The 16,694-nt window shown below is 36.3% G+C and overlaps 1 protein-coding gene across 1 annotated transcript in view; it reads left to right on the top strand.

Annotated features, from left to right (window-relative positions):
• SLC2A13 (solute carrier family 2 member 13) overlaps positions 1-16,694 on the top strand; it is a 332,293-nt gene that overhangs the window by 121,976 nt on the left and 193,623 nt on the right. Inside the window, exon 4 of the mRNA XM_079139372.1 lies at positions 15,780-15,888. Within this exon, the coding sequence (XP_078995498.1) occupies positions 15,780-15,888 (109 nt within the window). The remainder of the gene's footprint in view (positions 1-15,779; positions 15,889-16,694) is intronic.

Below are 16,694 nucleotides of genomic sequence, written 5' to 3'. Positions count from 1 at the left end.
GATTGCAGGAGAAGATATTGGAAAGGCTTTAGAGTAAGATGTTCACCTGAGTTCTAGCTAACCACTTAGCAGTTCTGTGATATCTGTAAACTTTATCTGTAACATAGGAATAGTAATCCTGGCCCCATATATGTTTGTGAGAGTTAAATGGTATGTATAAAGATATTAACCTGGCTCACAGAATATGACAAGTGCCAAATAAAAGTTGTTGATAATGAAGATAATGGTGCTGGTGGTGGTGATGCATGACAGGGTTGGTAGAGCAGAGCTCCTATAGAAACTGAGTCATGTTCAATTCCACAGCACATGCCTTTCTCACTATCTCTGATCCTGGAAAAGATCAGACAGAAAGGCTATGGAAATGTGTCTTTTAGTGAAAAGCAGTTGTAGTTTTTGAAGTAGAAGAATTCTTTCAACAAATAGTAAGTTCCAGATCAATTTAGGGGTAAAATTACAATGGAGGACCCCAGCTGTATGGAAATTAGAGTCTACTAAGGGACATAAACAAAAAAATCAAAGGCTAAGTAGATAGATCATCAGGTGTGAGAAAGAGCCCCAGCAGAGCAGCTGGGTGAGTTGGGGGGGGGGGTTATTTATTGACAAAGGGGATGCTGAAGGAGCAATGGATTGCTGAGGAGTCTAAAATAGTGTTTTGGCCAGTATGATTTGTACATCTACATGCAGGTGTGGAGTAAGAAGTTGAGTATGTGTATGGGGCTCAGAGGAGACCCTGACATGACAATGATGACAGTATTAATTTGGGAGGCACAAGATTGGAGGAGATCTATGGGACATGTATATGTGAGAAAAGAAGGGATGCCATAGGCCCTGGGGCATTTCAAAGTTTGGATGTCAGTAGAAGGAGGTAGATCCAGCACAGGAGACTGAACAAAAGCATCCAGTGATACAAAAGTAAAACCAGGAAAAAAATGGTTCTTGGAAGTTAAAGTAGCATTTCTGGCCATGAGAAGGAAGCCACTGATTCTGTGTTGCTCTTAGCTTAGGTGACAGAGCAGAGATTTGATCATTGTGTTAGTCCACTTTTTCATCTCTGAACAAAACATCAGACAAGATCAAGTTAGAGGATGGAAAGTTTACTTGGGGTTCATAGTTTCAGAAGTCTCAGTAAATGGACAGCTGACCCTATAGCTCTGGACCCTAAGTGAGGTAGCACATCATGACAGAAGAGTATGGAGGAGGAAGGCAACTCAGGATATGGCAACCAGGAATCAGAGAGAGTTCTGCTGGCCAGGAAAAAAATATACATCCCAGTGACCTGCTTGCCTACAGTTACTACCCAGTTAATCCATATCATTGGATTAACACACTATTAGTTTATGTCTCTTATAACCTAGTCATTGTACGTTTTTGCATTGTGTCGTAAATGAACTTTTGGGAAACAACTTATATCTAAACCATAACAATCACTGAATTTGCAAAGTAGAGGTGACTGGAGACCTTGAAAGAAAAAAAAACAGTTTTCATGAACTAGTAGAGATGAGTGCCTGCTTAGAATGAGGTTAAGAATATAGCAAGAGATAAGGAAGCAGAGATAAAAGGAAGATTACTTTTAAGTGTATTTTCTGTAAACCAATATAGAAAATTGGGTATGAACTGGAAGGTGATGTAGATTTTAAAAAGTTGACTTTTTGGTTTTATTTTACCATATTTTACTAATACTATATCAAGATTATATGCTGATGAGAAAGGTCTAATAGATAAGGTAAACTGACATTGGTATGGATGGGTATATAAGACAGGATCAAGACCAAGTGTAAAGATGCTGACCTTGTAATAGGATGCAGAGAATATAGGTCAGAGTACAGGAACTGGGAGCATAAAACCTTGGAAAATGCCTTCATTAAGGGTAACAGAAAACCAGAATCCAACAAGGGTCACTAAAATGTAACAAATAAATGTTAGAGGAGAAATAAAATTCTGTGTATCAGAGAAGTCGAGGAATGAGAGGGTTTTTAAATTGAATTGTTTAATGGTATTAACTGTAGATCAAGGAAAATGAAAACTTCCTTATTGATCATGGCAATAAGAATTTAGTGACATTTTGAGTCTTTTCAATAGAATTGGTGGAGTAGGGAGGCTTAGAAAGTAAAATGGCAGAAATCATGTATAGACCTCTTTCAGAAAGTGTAAAGGTGACAGAGTTGTAGGCTGGTGGAGTTGGATAGAGATTAGTTGGAAGGGGAGAAAAGGAAATAATAATGTACAAGATCCCAGGGGAAGAAGCAGACAGTATTATGGAGGCTAAGAGAGGAGGGTCCCTCCTCTGAACTGGAAGGGATGGAAGTCACAGGAATCGACATCACATGTCTTCTGAAATGTTCAAGATTTTGAAGTAATTTGCAAAGTGAAAAAAAATTATGCATGGACAGGGAATCCAAGTCATGACTCTTTAGATCAAAATATCACATTTAGAACAGACTTTTGAGGTTGTGTAGACGCCATTTTTTAATTTTAAATATGTCATTTCTTTGTTGTGTTAGAGCTAATTTAGCTTGCCTTGCCCTTTTACAGCCATTCAGCTCCCACAGATGTAATTTCTTTCTCTTCTCCTTTCCTCCTTTCATTAAAAGAACAAATGGATATAAGACAATAAAGAGAAAGGGCCAAATAGAATATTTATGAATAGTACTTTTTAGAAAAGTGCTAGAAAATGTGTCTTCACTATTTTCCTAAAACATTTATAGTAACTTGATGAATAATGAATGGGAATAATTTACAATAACCACATGCTTCACTCAAATAGAACACTTTTTTTTATACTCCTACATAACAATTACATCATGGCTGTATTTTATATAGGGAGCCATATATTTTTAATGTACATTTTGCTAGAAGAGTTTCATTCAATGGAGTCATATGATCTTGATGTTTTTTGAGGAACTTCAGAGGATAGGATGTTCTGGAATATCTCTGAAGTGCTTTCAGTTATACATTGCCTCATTTCTGTCTAAATTGTACATTCAGAGGGTCATGAGGAAAAACAAGACCATGAGCCATACTAGAATGCAGTCTTAAAAATGTAAAAACAAGTCAGATGGCAAGAAAAGAATCATACCTACATCTCTGATAATATAATGCTGTACTTTCTATATGCATATAACTGAAATTTGATCAATTAAAACATATAAAATGGTTTTTGTTTTGTAATTGAATTGTGCAGTACAATGGGCAGATTGAAATTTTAAAAGACTAAGATTCAGCATTCAGAAAAAGCAGCTGGATTAAAGCATTTCTAAGTAAAAACTCAAATTTCAGTCAGCATTTTAAATAGACACATCCTGACTCCCTTCACAGATTGCCATTGACCATATGGTAACTGCAGACATGCCTCAAAATAAAACTGCCATATGTAGATTTTCAAATACTGACCTCATCCCTAGAGAGCCATATTTATCCAGAAAAGCATCACAAACCATATCAAGTAAAATTATGATTCTTGTCATGTTAGAAGATTAGAAGAATCTGCCTAATGAAAAACAATCACAAGTTAAAAACAAAAATGCCGAGGAAATAAGGTTATATACAACAGAAATTTAGAAGCAAAAGCCTCTGGAGAAGTAATTTGAAATTCTCCTTGCTCAGTCCTTGCATAGAGTAGATAATGCACAAAAGCCATCCTGTGCTATGGCCATCAAAATGGATTTAGAGGAAATGCTTGGGGGATGATCAAAAGGAGTGCCCAGCAGGCATATCTTTTCTCAGACTAGCAATCGCTGCATAATATTGGCTGTCTGCTGGATGTGCTCATCAAATACCTTTTTTTTTTTTTTTTATTCCTACTGTACCATTTCTGGAGTAGGATGTGCGTAACTCACTTCTCCCATTTCCTGCCGCTAATCGTTCTCAATTGAAATTCTGCCAGTTTTTCAGAACATTTAGATTTGTGGGCATGTGTCTATGAATTAAAAACATGGGAGAAGGAACAGAATTTTAGCAGTTTGGAACAAATGCATTTGTACTTTTATTTCCCTCATTGAGGTCAGAGTGGAGAAAGAGTCTCCTAGGGGATTCAGAAAGTGTAGGTCTGACAAGTAATAAGAGATTCCATAATGGTGGTGCCTGTCACTGCATCCCCACTGTGTGCATGAGTATGTGCCAGAGAAAAAGGGAGACTTTTTTTAATACCCACATTGTGGACAGGCAAGCCTGCTTCTCATGGGTGTTGTGTTTTGCCTGCAGATCTTTTATGTCCAAGTTTGGTTTTAATCTGCCATGTGTCTAAAACTAATACTCCTGGAGTCTAAATGTTCTTTGAGAGCTTTAGTTTTCCTTTGCTGGCCCTTTGATGTAGTAGTATTTTATTGGAATTTGCTCCGTGATGAATTGTGTTTCAGGAGTAGTGATGTATCTTAGGTCTTTCTTCAAATCCAATACAATTGTGATCCTGGATGAAATGACCCTCCTGGGCTAAGAGCTCTGAAAATTACATTCTACTGTAAAAGGTCACTGAGATTTCTGAACCTGTCTTTATAATGCCTTGACTAAACCTAAACCTTGTCCCTTACTGAGCAGAGCCCCTCTCTAGCGTATATCATGGTATATACAGGTTACAGTTAGTGAAAATTTGATTTTCTTGGTGAGAAAATTACAAAATAACCTTATTCTAAGCTAGATTTATGAGACATTTTTAAAAGTAATTTGAATCAATTCAGATTTCTCAGTCTCTCCCACCAGATATAGGTATCTCACTTTGTACTTTATAATTTTGCTAAATCTAACAAGATGATTCTTTTAACAGAAAAGTTTACAGTTTTATCTGCAATAAAAATGAACAATTCTGTATGGAAATTGAATAGCATTTTTAACATTAATGTATTAACTTGTTAATATGAATAGACTTGCTTTTCAGTACTGATTTTTATTAAGTATTGATTTCATGAGAGAATGTTTAGTTAACTAAGTACTTTAGCTCATAAACTGTTTTGGGGAAGATTAGCAGGGTTGTCCTGGTATTTTACTGTTCTCAACACATCCTTCTGGAATAACTGAAGCACACTTTATGTATTGAGATGAAATTTTCCTGGGATGTAAGTTCTATCCAATGTAAGAAATACCGTGATTATATTTTTTCATTTGTTGCAGGACATTTTATTGGTGCTTGTTTCTTCTCAAAATTTGCAAATTAAGAAATTATGAGAAGAAGCCAAAACAGCTTGTTTAACAAACTTTTTTTTTTTTTTTAAATATAGAATTCCAGGTTCTAATTCATACTTGCTCTGCAGCTCAGTCCTTCATCTAGGGTTTGCAGAGGAGATGGTATCCTTTACTATTGATAGCCAAAGTCCTCAGCAATTCAGAGCTTTGGTCAAAAGAGATATTGCCAAGATAGCTGGTGTGTCAGTTAGACCTGAGGGAGGAGATTTATTTTATTCATATGCTATGATCCAGGATATTTTGGGATTGCCATTATAAGCAAAATAGATTCTAAAATCCACCTTTCACCATGTGACTTCCAGACATCACAATCCTCTTGCACCAATCCTCTTGTATATAGTGACCAGACAGATTTATGGATTTCCCATGTAGGCTCTGTCTTTTATGTTTATGGCATAATAAAGACATCTTTTAATCTCACATGGCCTAGCATAGCTCAAGAAATGGAAGGCACAGTTATTGTATTATTATTTTTGAATAGCATTTATATTCGGTTGTGTTTCTACTTCTGACCTTATTTACATTCTTCCATAAGTGTTTCTCTTTCTTTTTTTTTTAATTTAGGAGTTTCCTTTCCTATGTGAAAGCTGAGAGTAGCAGAAAATCCATACTTTCAAATGAATTCTTTTTTTCTGTGAAACCTACTCACATCTTTGGGAACTGGGCAGCCCTACTTTTATAGAATTTCTGTATTTCTTATTCTGTATTTAAGGACTATCACTTTTATTTATTTTTTAATATGTAGATGACTGTGTGTATGTGAGTTTGGAGTGGAATTTAGGTCCTTGCACATCCTAGGCAAGTGCTCTATTAGACATCTACACTACATGCCCTGAGAACATGTTTTACTTTGTGTGTGTGTGTGTTGTGGGGGGTAATAGAAGCATGGGAAAATAGAATTGAAAAAAGAACTACTTTGGAATTGGAGACTGCATTTCTAGGCTTTATTTGATCCATTTTTATATCTAGTTCTTGGGAATAATATGATTTTCTAGAATCATGCTCTTCTAAGATGTTATATGTTAGGTACCTCATCTTTTTATAGCAGGTAGAAGCAGTTGCAATTTTTTTTTTTTTTTTTTTTTTTAAAGATACTCGGCCCCACTATAAGATCCTTGGGCATTTAATTTAGGCTTATTTTTATTGCTTTTGGAATTTTTATTTGTGATAACTGTCACAGGTAAGGCTAAATACAGTATGATCATAGTTAGGTTTTTTACCTTAATGCTCAGCAGTACTTAATTGTTGAATGCCTGAATTTAAGAAGGGAACATGATGGTAATAGAATATTTATTGTTCAGATATTCACATAAAATTCAACTGTCCATATGAATACAGTTTTTCAGTGAGCAGATAGTTATATTTTAAAGCATAATCTATATGTTTCAACATTTTATCTGATACAGATGTAGTATCTGGATATACAGAGATGCAATGCTTGATTTCTTGGGCATCTACATGTGATGTATAATGAAGGCAGGGGAATGGAATAAATCTGATTTACCAGTGATTGTGTGAGTAGTTTGGCAGTAGGCATCACTGATAGAACTCTGACTTATTCCAGAGCCTGTATTATAGATCTTACTGATTTATCACAGATTAGTAGTAATCTGTGTAGGAGTGTTCTGATAAATGTAAAAGTAGATGTTACAATTCTCTAATACACTTATTTACTCTAATGAGGCTATTGGAGTTTTTTGTTTAATCCTCAAAATAAAGGCTACTTGCGTAAAGAGAAGAAAAACACATGTAATTTATTGAAGATTTTTAATATAAATCTTTCAAGTTTTATTCAGATTTGGAGAACTTTTACTATAGAGCTAATGGATCACATTAAAGCATCAGAATCTAAGTTATGGTGGGTATACTTCACATGTGCTATCACCTCCAGTTACCAAAACAGACCTATCTGTGAAATAGATGTCATTACACAAAGTACGTGGAACTCAGAGAGGATAAGGAATTTGCTCAGTGTCACGCAGGTACTACATTGCTGGCTGAGTTCAGTTCAGCCCTTTCCCCCTGGTTTGGAGAAATTGTACTATTCAACACTGTGGTTGTATAGCCTTTAGGAGATGTAAGTCTTTTATGTTCTTACTTCCTAACATGCAATATCTATTGTAAAATTATATAAGTGAAAAACTTTTTATTATATCACTAAGAATGTTAGTTTGTGCAGTTATTGCCAGAATACTATGAGGTTTAGAGTATCTGTCCTTTTGTTTAAAAATTGCTTTGTTTACAGAAAATTTTAATGTTAAGAGTATAGTTGTTTGAGAAAATTACTCATTCATTTAAGAAAATAATGCCTCTCTTTGCTCAAGAAAGATTCTCTGGAGCAGTAATTTTACATACCCCAGACCCCCGTGGCTTAATTGTGAAGCTTGTAGTTTTCTCATTTGAGAAATGCTGGACTGGAGCTTCATTTACATACATAAAGGAAATATTTTAGACTTTAGACTTAAGTCTTGATAGTAATGGAACAAGGTTTCTGAAAAATGGTATTTTGGTAGTATTAAGCCCTGTCATCATTGACTTTTATAAGTGGGAAAAGTCTTTACTCTTGCAACCTGAAATACTAATGACTAGATTAACATAGTCATTGCATATAGGCCCTAATGTACCACGATCAGCTCACAAGCATGTGTCTACAGACAACCAGCCCATCACAGCTTCGTGGCAAATTGATTGCCTTGGAGGATTTCAGAATGTATTGGCATAAATGCCAGACTGTGAAGGAATGATTGAACCACATGGGGTTGAATTTATCAATAGCAGCAGTCCATTCTTCCAAACAGAACATGTGCCAAGCACCAGCTTGTAATCACAAACATCATCTGCTGCATATTGAAGAGGAAAACAGCATGGGTGTGCTCAGGATCTTAGTGGTAGTTTATAATTAATCACAACATTATTTAGCAACTTGGAGTGTACTCAAATTGCTTCATCTATGAGCTCGCAATAACCATATTTACTCTGGCTTCTCTTTCACTCCCTTTCTTTCTTTCTTTTCTTCTATTATTCATTATTTATTGAATGTCTTCTATTTGCATGATCCTGGATCAAATACAGAGAACAGTAAAATGATGAAATGCACAAAACCTGAGCCAGGCACCCAACATAATCTAATGTGGAAGAGATACCAGGTATACAACCCACAAAACAAATGAGGCAGGAATAAGGGCATAGGAAGTGACCAGCCATCCACCATCAGAAGGGTAAAATCCCAAGCAGAGTAATGTAAGAGATGCAATTATAGAAATACAGGGCTTCTTTGGAGCATTGCTTACTGGAGAAGTAATGGGAAATTAATCTTGAAAGATGGGCTGGGACAGTAGTGTGCCTTCATGAAACAGGTCTTGATGGGTTTGTGCTGTAGTAGACAGAGGGCAGCAATGTGGAGAGGCAGCATTCTCCAGTCCTCCTGATGGAAGTGCTACTACCAAATGCATTGTACTGTGGCATAGATGAGGCTCAGAAAAGCTCTCAGTGGAGTTGGTGTATCAGCCCTGGTTTGTGTGAGCACTTTGGTCTGCTATGCACTGTCTCTTCATGGAGATGGATGAGCACACCCTCCCTGGAAGTGGAGAGGTGGGAGGCAGAGAGGGCACAGGTGCAGAACAGGAGTAATCCATCTGACATTTTGTGGAAGGAATTAGACACACATACATTAATTCTAATTAAAACTTGACAATCTATTAGATATGGGAAGTAGGAAGAGAAAATTAATAGTCAAAAGTCACAGTTCTTGAGTTACCATGAAATTAGATAAAACAGGGTAAGGACAAGCTTGAGGTGAGGAGTGATAACTTCTGTTTTGTATATAGTTGAGTTGACTTGCCCTTTTGGGTTCTTCCCTGTGCTTTAATCTCATAATAGGCACACATAGTGCTGTTAGAGCACTTAATTCCATTGTGATGGAGCTTATTTTCTTTCTGTGGTGATTCCTCCCCACCCCCAAACCCCTCAGAGGCATGCCTCCTTCTTGTTCTATACCTAGCACAGAGCAGACTAAGGTAGGTACTCCAGTTATGGCAAGTGGGCCAGGGACTGCACAGAAAGACAGGAGAAAAGGCAGGAAAGAGCAAGGGAAGTCAAAGGAGGTGAAATGTTGAAATGGAGTTTGTGAGAATATGATTGGGAGCCAATCAGAGATGAGTGGAAAGTCTCCCGTAGTGGCATGGCAGGTCTGATAGGTATGTGGAATTTGCTGTGAAATCAGTGTGATCCATTTTTTCCCAATTCTCAAGCAATGCTCAACACCCTGCATGTGGGAATGGAGAGGGAGTGTAGAGTGAAATGAATGTTTTGAAATAGATAACTCTGGAATTGAGGCTGGGTATCATGGCAGATGTGGCCCAAAGGAAGATGAAGTTGAGCCATTGAAATTGTGAGGAGCAGAGTATGCTTATTCCTTTAACTTGGCAGTGCCTCATTTTTGTGGGATGTTGCTCACACTCTTCACAGATGCCAAGGAAAATCAGCTTCCTTAAGTGTGTATACAGAATTTCTTGACATGATGACATGAGCCAGAAGTTAACTCAAGTTCTAGTGCTGCTTCACATTTAGTTTGTAATCTTGGGAGTGTGCCCTGTTCCCTCTGTGCTTAGGTTTCATATTTCTAAAACCAGGGTTGCAAAGTTTGTGCTTCCTTACTTTGTTAGAGGTATGGTGACAGAAGTGGTTTAGAAGGCTTGAAAAGCCATTGAAATTTACATGCTCCCTTGAGCTTTGAACACAGGCTCAATTCTCTTGTGATTGACAGCTGTATTAAATTATGACTGCCCCCCCAAACGTGCTGATTGGTAGCTAGATATCAGAATATCAAGCTATCTTGGCTACTGGGTAGTTGTGGGGGAGCACAAAAAGAAAACTTGGAATGCTCATTGATATTTTGGTGTCCCTGTGGCCACCTTGCCTCCTCTTTCTGCAGGCCTGCAGGATGTGAGAATGGCCTTGGCAGGCTGCCTTCAGGAGAGGACCCTGGTGTTTGGGGCCTTGCTGAGCTCAATTGCAGCCTGATCACAGGGCCTTAACTTGAGAACTGGGGAGAGTAATATCTGAAGCTGAGCAGTGATTATCTTGCTCCCAGGAAAGCCCCTGCTTTCTCCACAGAGGCATCTTTACTTATTACAAAAAACTCAATCTGTGAAGTCAGTCCTCAGTGGGGAAGCCTCCCACAGTTATCTTATAATTCGTTAGTCATAAAGTGTTCTCCTTACTCTTTCTTAACTTTTCTTTAGTACTGGGTAAAATCCTTGAGTGAAGTAAAAAGAAAGGAAGGCATATGAACTGGGAAAATCTTGAAGAAATTTGAGGGGTCCTCCACCCTTGGCAACTGTCACTCATCAATCTTGTAACAAATTTCATTGGTCCAGTTTAATCAAGCATTGTTACTGTTCATTTGCAAATACTTGTCCACTGATGTGAGTAAAGGTTATGATCTGTTTTTGGTTTTGTTTTTTTAACCAGCTCTTGGTTGCTCTAATTTACATGCAACAAGAACAACACATTTAAATATATCATCTGCTTAAGTTTTGACATATGCGAATACCCTCAAACCATCTATCTCCACTATCAAGAGACTGAACACAGCTCTGGGTCCCCAAAACTTTCCTGAGTGCCCCTTTAGAATCTCCCTCTTCACAGTAACCACCAGGCTGCTTTCTTGACTCTGTTTCCACTTGAAGATTACTTTGAGTGAAAGACTTTTTTTGTTGTTGTTGTTGTTTTGTTTTGTTAACAAAGTCAGAATTTTTAATAGCTTTTAGGACTGGCTACACAGGCTATCTGTTTCTTCTTGAGTGAACTTCAGGAAGATTCATATTTTAGAGAATTTGTCTATTGCATTAAGACATAGTGGATGGCATGAAGTTATTTATGACATTCCCTTATTCTTTTAATGTTTGTACTGAGTTCATCACTATTACTCCTGATATTGGTCATTTTTGTTTTCTCTCATTTTTTTCCCAATCTTTCTGGGTATTAGTTTTCTGTGGCTGCTGTAACAAATACAACAAATTTTATAACTTAAATAAATTTTATAACTTAAATAAATTTTATAACTTAAATTTGTTCTCAAGACCACTGGGTTAAAATCATTGTGTCATTAGGCCTGCATTCCCTGCAGGAGCTCTAAGGGACAATATGTTCCTTGACCTGTCCAGTTTGGATGGTAGCCAGCATTGCTTGGCTTGTGACCACATCAGTCCAGTCTCTGAATTTGCCTTCTCCCCTTCTGTCTTAAACTCATCTATCTCTTATAAGGACACGTGATTGCATTTATGGTGAGCAGTAGTCTGGTTTGAAGCTTATCAGTTTTATTATTTTTTCAGAGAATTAATTTTCAGTTTCATTGATTTTTCTCTTTTCTATTTTATGGATTCAAATCTTACTATTACTCTAGTTTATGTTTGCTTTGGCTGTCATTTGTCATTTTCTGCTTCCTTAAGATCAAAGATAATAAAAAAATTTTTTAAATATTAAAAAAATCAAAGATTATTACTATAAAATTTCCTCTTTTCTACTTTAATTCCATTCCACACATTTTATATTTTCATAGTTTCATATTCTAATTTCCATTATTTCTTTGATCCTTAGAAATATGATATCTAGTTTTCAGTGTGGGGGTGTTTTCTAGTTATTTTATTAATTTCTGTATTAATGTTATTATAACCAGAGAACTTTCTTTGTATGAGTTGAATTCTTTTAAATTAATTAAGACCAGTTTTAGAGCTTAAAATATAATCTGTCTTGGGTTAACATTTCAAAACATTAACAATACTTCCCCACCTCCCCATGCAGTACTGGGGTTTGAACCCAGAGGCACTCTATCACTGAGCTACATGTCAGTCTTTTTAAACAATTAAAAAAAATTTTTTTTTGAGACAGTCTTAAGTTCCCGAGGTTCTCACTGAATTGCTGATGCTGATGGTCTCAAACTTGCAATCCTCCTGGCTTAGCTTCCCCTACAGCTGGGACTGTAGACTTATATAGCCACCAGCTCACATATTTATTCTTTAAGAATACATATTCTGCTTTTATTTGGAATACTGTTTAAATGTCAGTTATTAGATCAGGTTTGTTGATAATGTTATTGAAATCTATATCCTTACTGATTTTCAGCCTACATGTTTCATCAGTTACTAAGAAAATATTGATGAAATATCAGCTTATAACTGTGAGTTATATTGGTTTTTGTTTCATATATTTTGAAGCTCTTAGTGGGTGTGTAAATGTTTATTGGTTTGTCCTCTTGACGAATTGCTTTCTTTATCATTATAGGCGGTATTTTCCTCTCTTCTGCAGGCCTGGTTATTTTTTATTATATGCCAGATATAAATTTTATCTTATGGTTGAGCTTTGTTCTAGAATGCTTTTCAGTTACTTACAAACAGCTGATTTTTGCTTTCAAGCTGTTTTAGATAATACCAAATAGTCTTTAGGACTAAGTCTATACCATTGCTAAGGTGAAGCCCTTCCTCACACATAGCCACTAATCAGTACTAACTGAATACAGAGAGGGGACTCTCTGAAGATCCATAGAGTTCTCCATCTCTGTCTCAGCCTCTCTTTCCTCTGCCCTGTGAAGGCCAGCATCTCTGTTCCAAGTTACATCTTTTCAACTCAACACTACAGCAGGCCAACCTGTCTCCCTTCCTTGTGCTGCAGCGTGGATTCTTTTTGTGGCATTAAACAGGGACCATTGAAGCATTCATCTCCTTTGTGTGCTTGTTTTTGTGGTGCTGGGGATTGACCTTGGAACCTCACATACCCTCAGCAAAAACCACTGAGCTCCCTCCCCAGACCCCTTGTTTGTTTCTGCATATCAGATATCACTCTCCTTCCATGCAGGTTATCCAGTACCATGAGAACTGTTGTTTCATGCATTTCATGTAGGAAGGTAAGCTGGTAATTGTTCTTCCATTTTAGCTGGAAAATGAAGTCAAGAGCTGAGATGTCATACAAACTGGGTTTTAGCATATTTTTAATTCTACTCAGAAGCCTTCAGGAGGCTCAGTTTAGGCCATTCCATCCCTGGAAAGGGCTACACCTGTAGGCCTGTTTTGTGCCTGTTCTCATATCCCTGCCCACCTGGACAGCCATGTAAAAGTTACTTAGCAGCTCAGCATTGTGAGGAGTTCAGAAAAAAAGAAAAAATAAACTCATTTTGGTTTCTTCAATCTATTGCTTTATCTATTTATTGTTGTTTTGGCCTTCTATGTTACTTGGTTAGAGGTTTTTATTTTTATTGTGTTGAAGTTTATAGGTTTCAAAGACATACGTGTTTAAAAGAAAATTAAGCATGAGATGTTTGTATACACAAATCATTTTTAATACTTTGCTTTTACAAAAGCAAAAGAAATGTAATAAGTCAAGCTTGACATGTAAATTTTTTTACTTACATTCAGCCAATTAATGTATTTGAGGTTTTTTTTCCTTTTGCCTCATAGTTTCTGTCATTTAAAGATTAATGATGATTTTCATTTGTTAAGTCGGTTTGTACTGCCTTATAAAGATAGTTTTATGATTTTAATGACAGAAAATTCTTTAATTTTGTTTATGCATGTGTGTGATTGCCCTGACCAAATGTATCCATTAAAAAAATAGAGTTTAAAAAAGGAATTGTGTTGTTTGTTAACAAATAAGTCCAAACCAAGATCAAATTTTGAAAGCCAGATTTTAAATAGCTAGAAGTAAGTTTGTGACATTTATGCAATAGCTTACCTCTTCATATTAAAGCAAGTCAAACTTTGATCCTGATTTGTCATTTTGTTTTTCTGCTCTCTAAAATCCCTGTGACCTAACCTGTCCACCAGCTCAAGAAGCAATTTAATAGTGAAAGTAGATGGGGCTCTCTAAAGAGTATAATTGATTTCTTGCAAGATGAATTGCCAGTTTCTCATTGTGGAAGGCATTAAATACTAAGAAGGGGTGTGGTTTTGGTTTAGGTTGGTTTTGTCATTTAAAAATTTTCCATGGTACACAAGGTAAACAATGAACTTTTTATTCAAAAGTTTTAATTTATGAGAAAGGTAAATGTTTGTATGATGGCATGACATTCCTTATTCGGAATGGCTCTGTGGGTATATCTGCATTGGCATATGAGCCTGCCTGTCTTCCAGGTAGCTCATCCAGATGTATTTTCAACACTGTCATGGTGAAAGCTCTCAGCATTTTACACAGCCTTTCTGATATATTTGGTTTTAATTAACTTGCTTGAATCTAAGCGGTGTTGTTTATAATACTTTCAGCCTGCTTTCTGAATGGGTTGTCACTTTATTTAGCTTTGAATAGCTATCAGTTCTTCTCTAAATTAATCTGTGGCCTGTCTTGCCATTTTGAGACAAAAACATTTGCAGTAAGTCAATTTTGTGATTGTAATCACACCCATATAGAGATAAAATATTCTCCCTAACTTACTGTCCCATATTAGCATATATTGCTAAGATGAGCATGTTCTTTCCATTTCTGCAAACTGTATTAATTTTCCAAAAGATTCCTGAAATAGTGAGACTTCCTACAATTTTAATAGACTTGACTTAGTTTAGGGCTTAGCAGTATGTGACCTCCAGGAGAGTGCTCTAATGAAGCAGTTGGCACCCGGCTGATCTCAGCACATCCCTTCTAACAGCAGGAGCATCACAGATCCTGGGAGTCAACTCTTGCCCATAAGGACACCATATAGATTTAGGTTTAAATTTTTGAAGTTAAGTTGACACTTCTGAGAATAGAAGGGATACTGACCTTAATTATGCCCTGACGGTAGGCTACAGTAAGGTTGCTTACCTTTCTGGAGTCCTCGGTGGTGCAGATCCACAGCTTTTCAAAACTTATCTAGCCATCAGATGTGATGACCAAGGGAATCGTGCCATTTGGAAAACCTGTTTATATATTAGAATGCCTCTTGGGGAAATATTCAGAATTAAGACATACCCATTTGTGTGTATGTAAACACACATGTAGTTGACATTGATTTTTTAAAAATTTTATTATCTTTTTGTTAACTTTTATTAATAATGTGCTGTGTAGCTATAATCAAGTCTGATAATGAACCCATATTCTTTACCTTTAGTCAAATAGAATGAAATGAATGGTGTTCCTAGGTTAATTGTTGGTAATAAATGCTATTATTTTAGTTGATTAAAACAGTTTGCCAGTGAATTTGCAAGTAGTCCCATGTGGATAAATTTTAAATAATAATTAATTGCTAAGAAAGTGGAAGAATAAAGGGAGTGATTAATAAATATAGTTGGTAGAGATATAAGGAAGAATGATTTCTTAGAGTTTTAATTATGTAGGTTTTCCCTGTACCAATTCATTACTCCATCACTTGCTTTAACTTGAATTGTCTCTTGTTGATTTAGTTTAAGCTAAAAAAATAAACAAACAAAAAAAAAAATATTAAAACTGTTGTAGAGATGAGATATTGAGATGTTGTATTTAGGTTTCTGTAAAAGTGTACTTGTTCTGTGTAAAATGCCTAGTCATATTGATTTCACAGAGATTTGGGGAAATTTTTTTCCTAATGGGAATAATTATTATGGGTGCTAAAAATAATAGTTGTGTCCTTCTTTTTTTTTTTCCTTTCTTTTTTAAAAAAGCTGGACCTGTCATCTGCAGAATGCTGAGTTATCCCCCAACTCGCCGAGCTTTAATTGTGGGTTGTGGCCTACAAATGTTCCAACAGCTCTCAGGCATTAACACCATCATGTATGTATTTCTTTCTGGCTTTTTACTAAAAGGATTGTGAAGGGATTATTTCACGTACAAAAAAGAATAGGATTCTTGGTGATTTGTTGCTATTAAATATATAGGATTCTCCTTTTGGCAGATTGGTGTGTGTGTATGTGTGTGTGTGTGTGTGTGTACGTGTGTGTGTGTTAATCTTTAATTTTGATTTTGTAACTAGAAAGATGAGATTTATTTATTGTGTTTGTTATATTATTGGCTTTATTTGTTTCATATACTTTTATGCCATCTAGTAGTCCTTCTTTCTACTTTGCACTATTATGCCTTTTTTATAAACCATTTCTTAAAGCCAGTTAGAAAGTAAAACAAAAGAATGTCACCTGGCATTGTCAGAGATTCTGGGCACACAGATGACTCACTTCCATGTGAGGCATTCTGCTACCATGCAATGTGATGAGGATATTAGAAATATGATTATTACAACCAGAATAGAGTGGAGGAGAGAACCAGTGGAAGGGGTGGAGAAAATAGAAAAGCTCCCTGTTGGCTAGTTTTCAGAGTAATCTGCAAAACTGACTGCCAGGAGTGGAGTGGGTGAATGGTGACCCAGAATTCATTGTGAGGCCCAGTTTTGAGGGCCTCTTTTGCACCAGATACTCAGCAAGTACTAAAAAATAGACCTGGTCCCTGCCTTACCCATGCAGGCTGGTGGGGGAAGCACATATTAAGTAAACTCACCATTAAATATATAACTTGAAATTGTTTTAAGAACTATACAGGGTTCATAGAGCTCTAGAGTGGATTTAAGATTCTAGATAAAAGTATAG

This window comes from Sciurus vulgaris (genome assembly GCF_902686455.1).
Source record: "Sciurus vulgaris genome assembly, chromosome: 5".
In the NCBI taxonomy this organism is placed as follows: Eukaryota; Metazoa; Chordata; class Mammalia; order Rodentia; family Sciuridae; genus Sciurus; species Sciurus vulgaris.
This window is presented reverse-complemented; position numbering and strand designations above follow the sequence as displayed.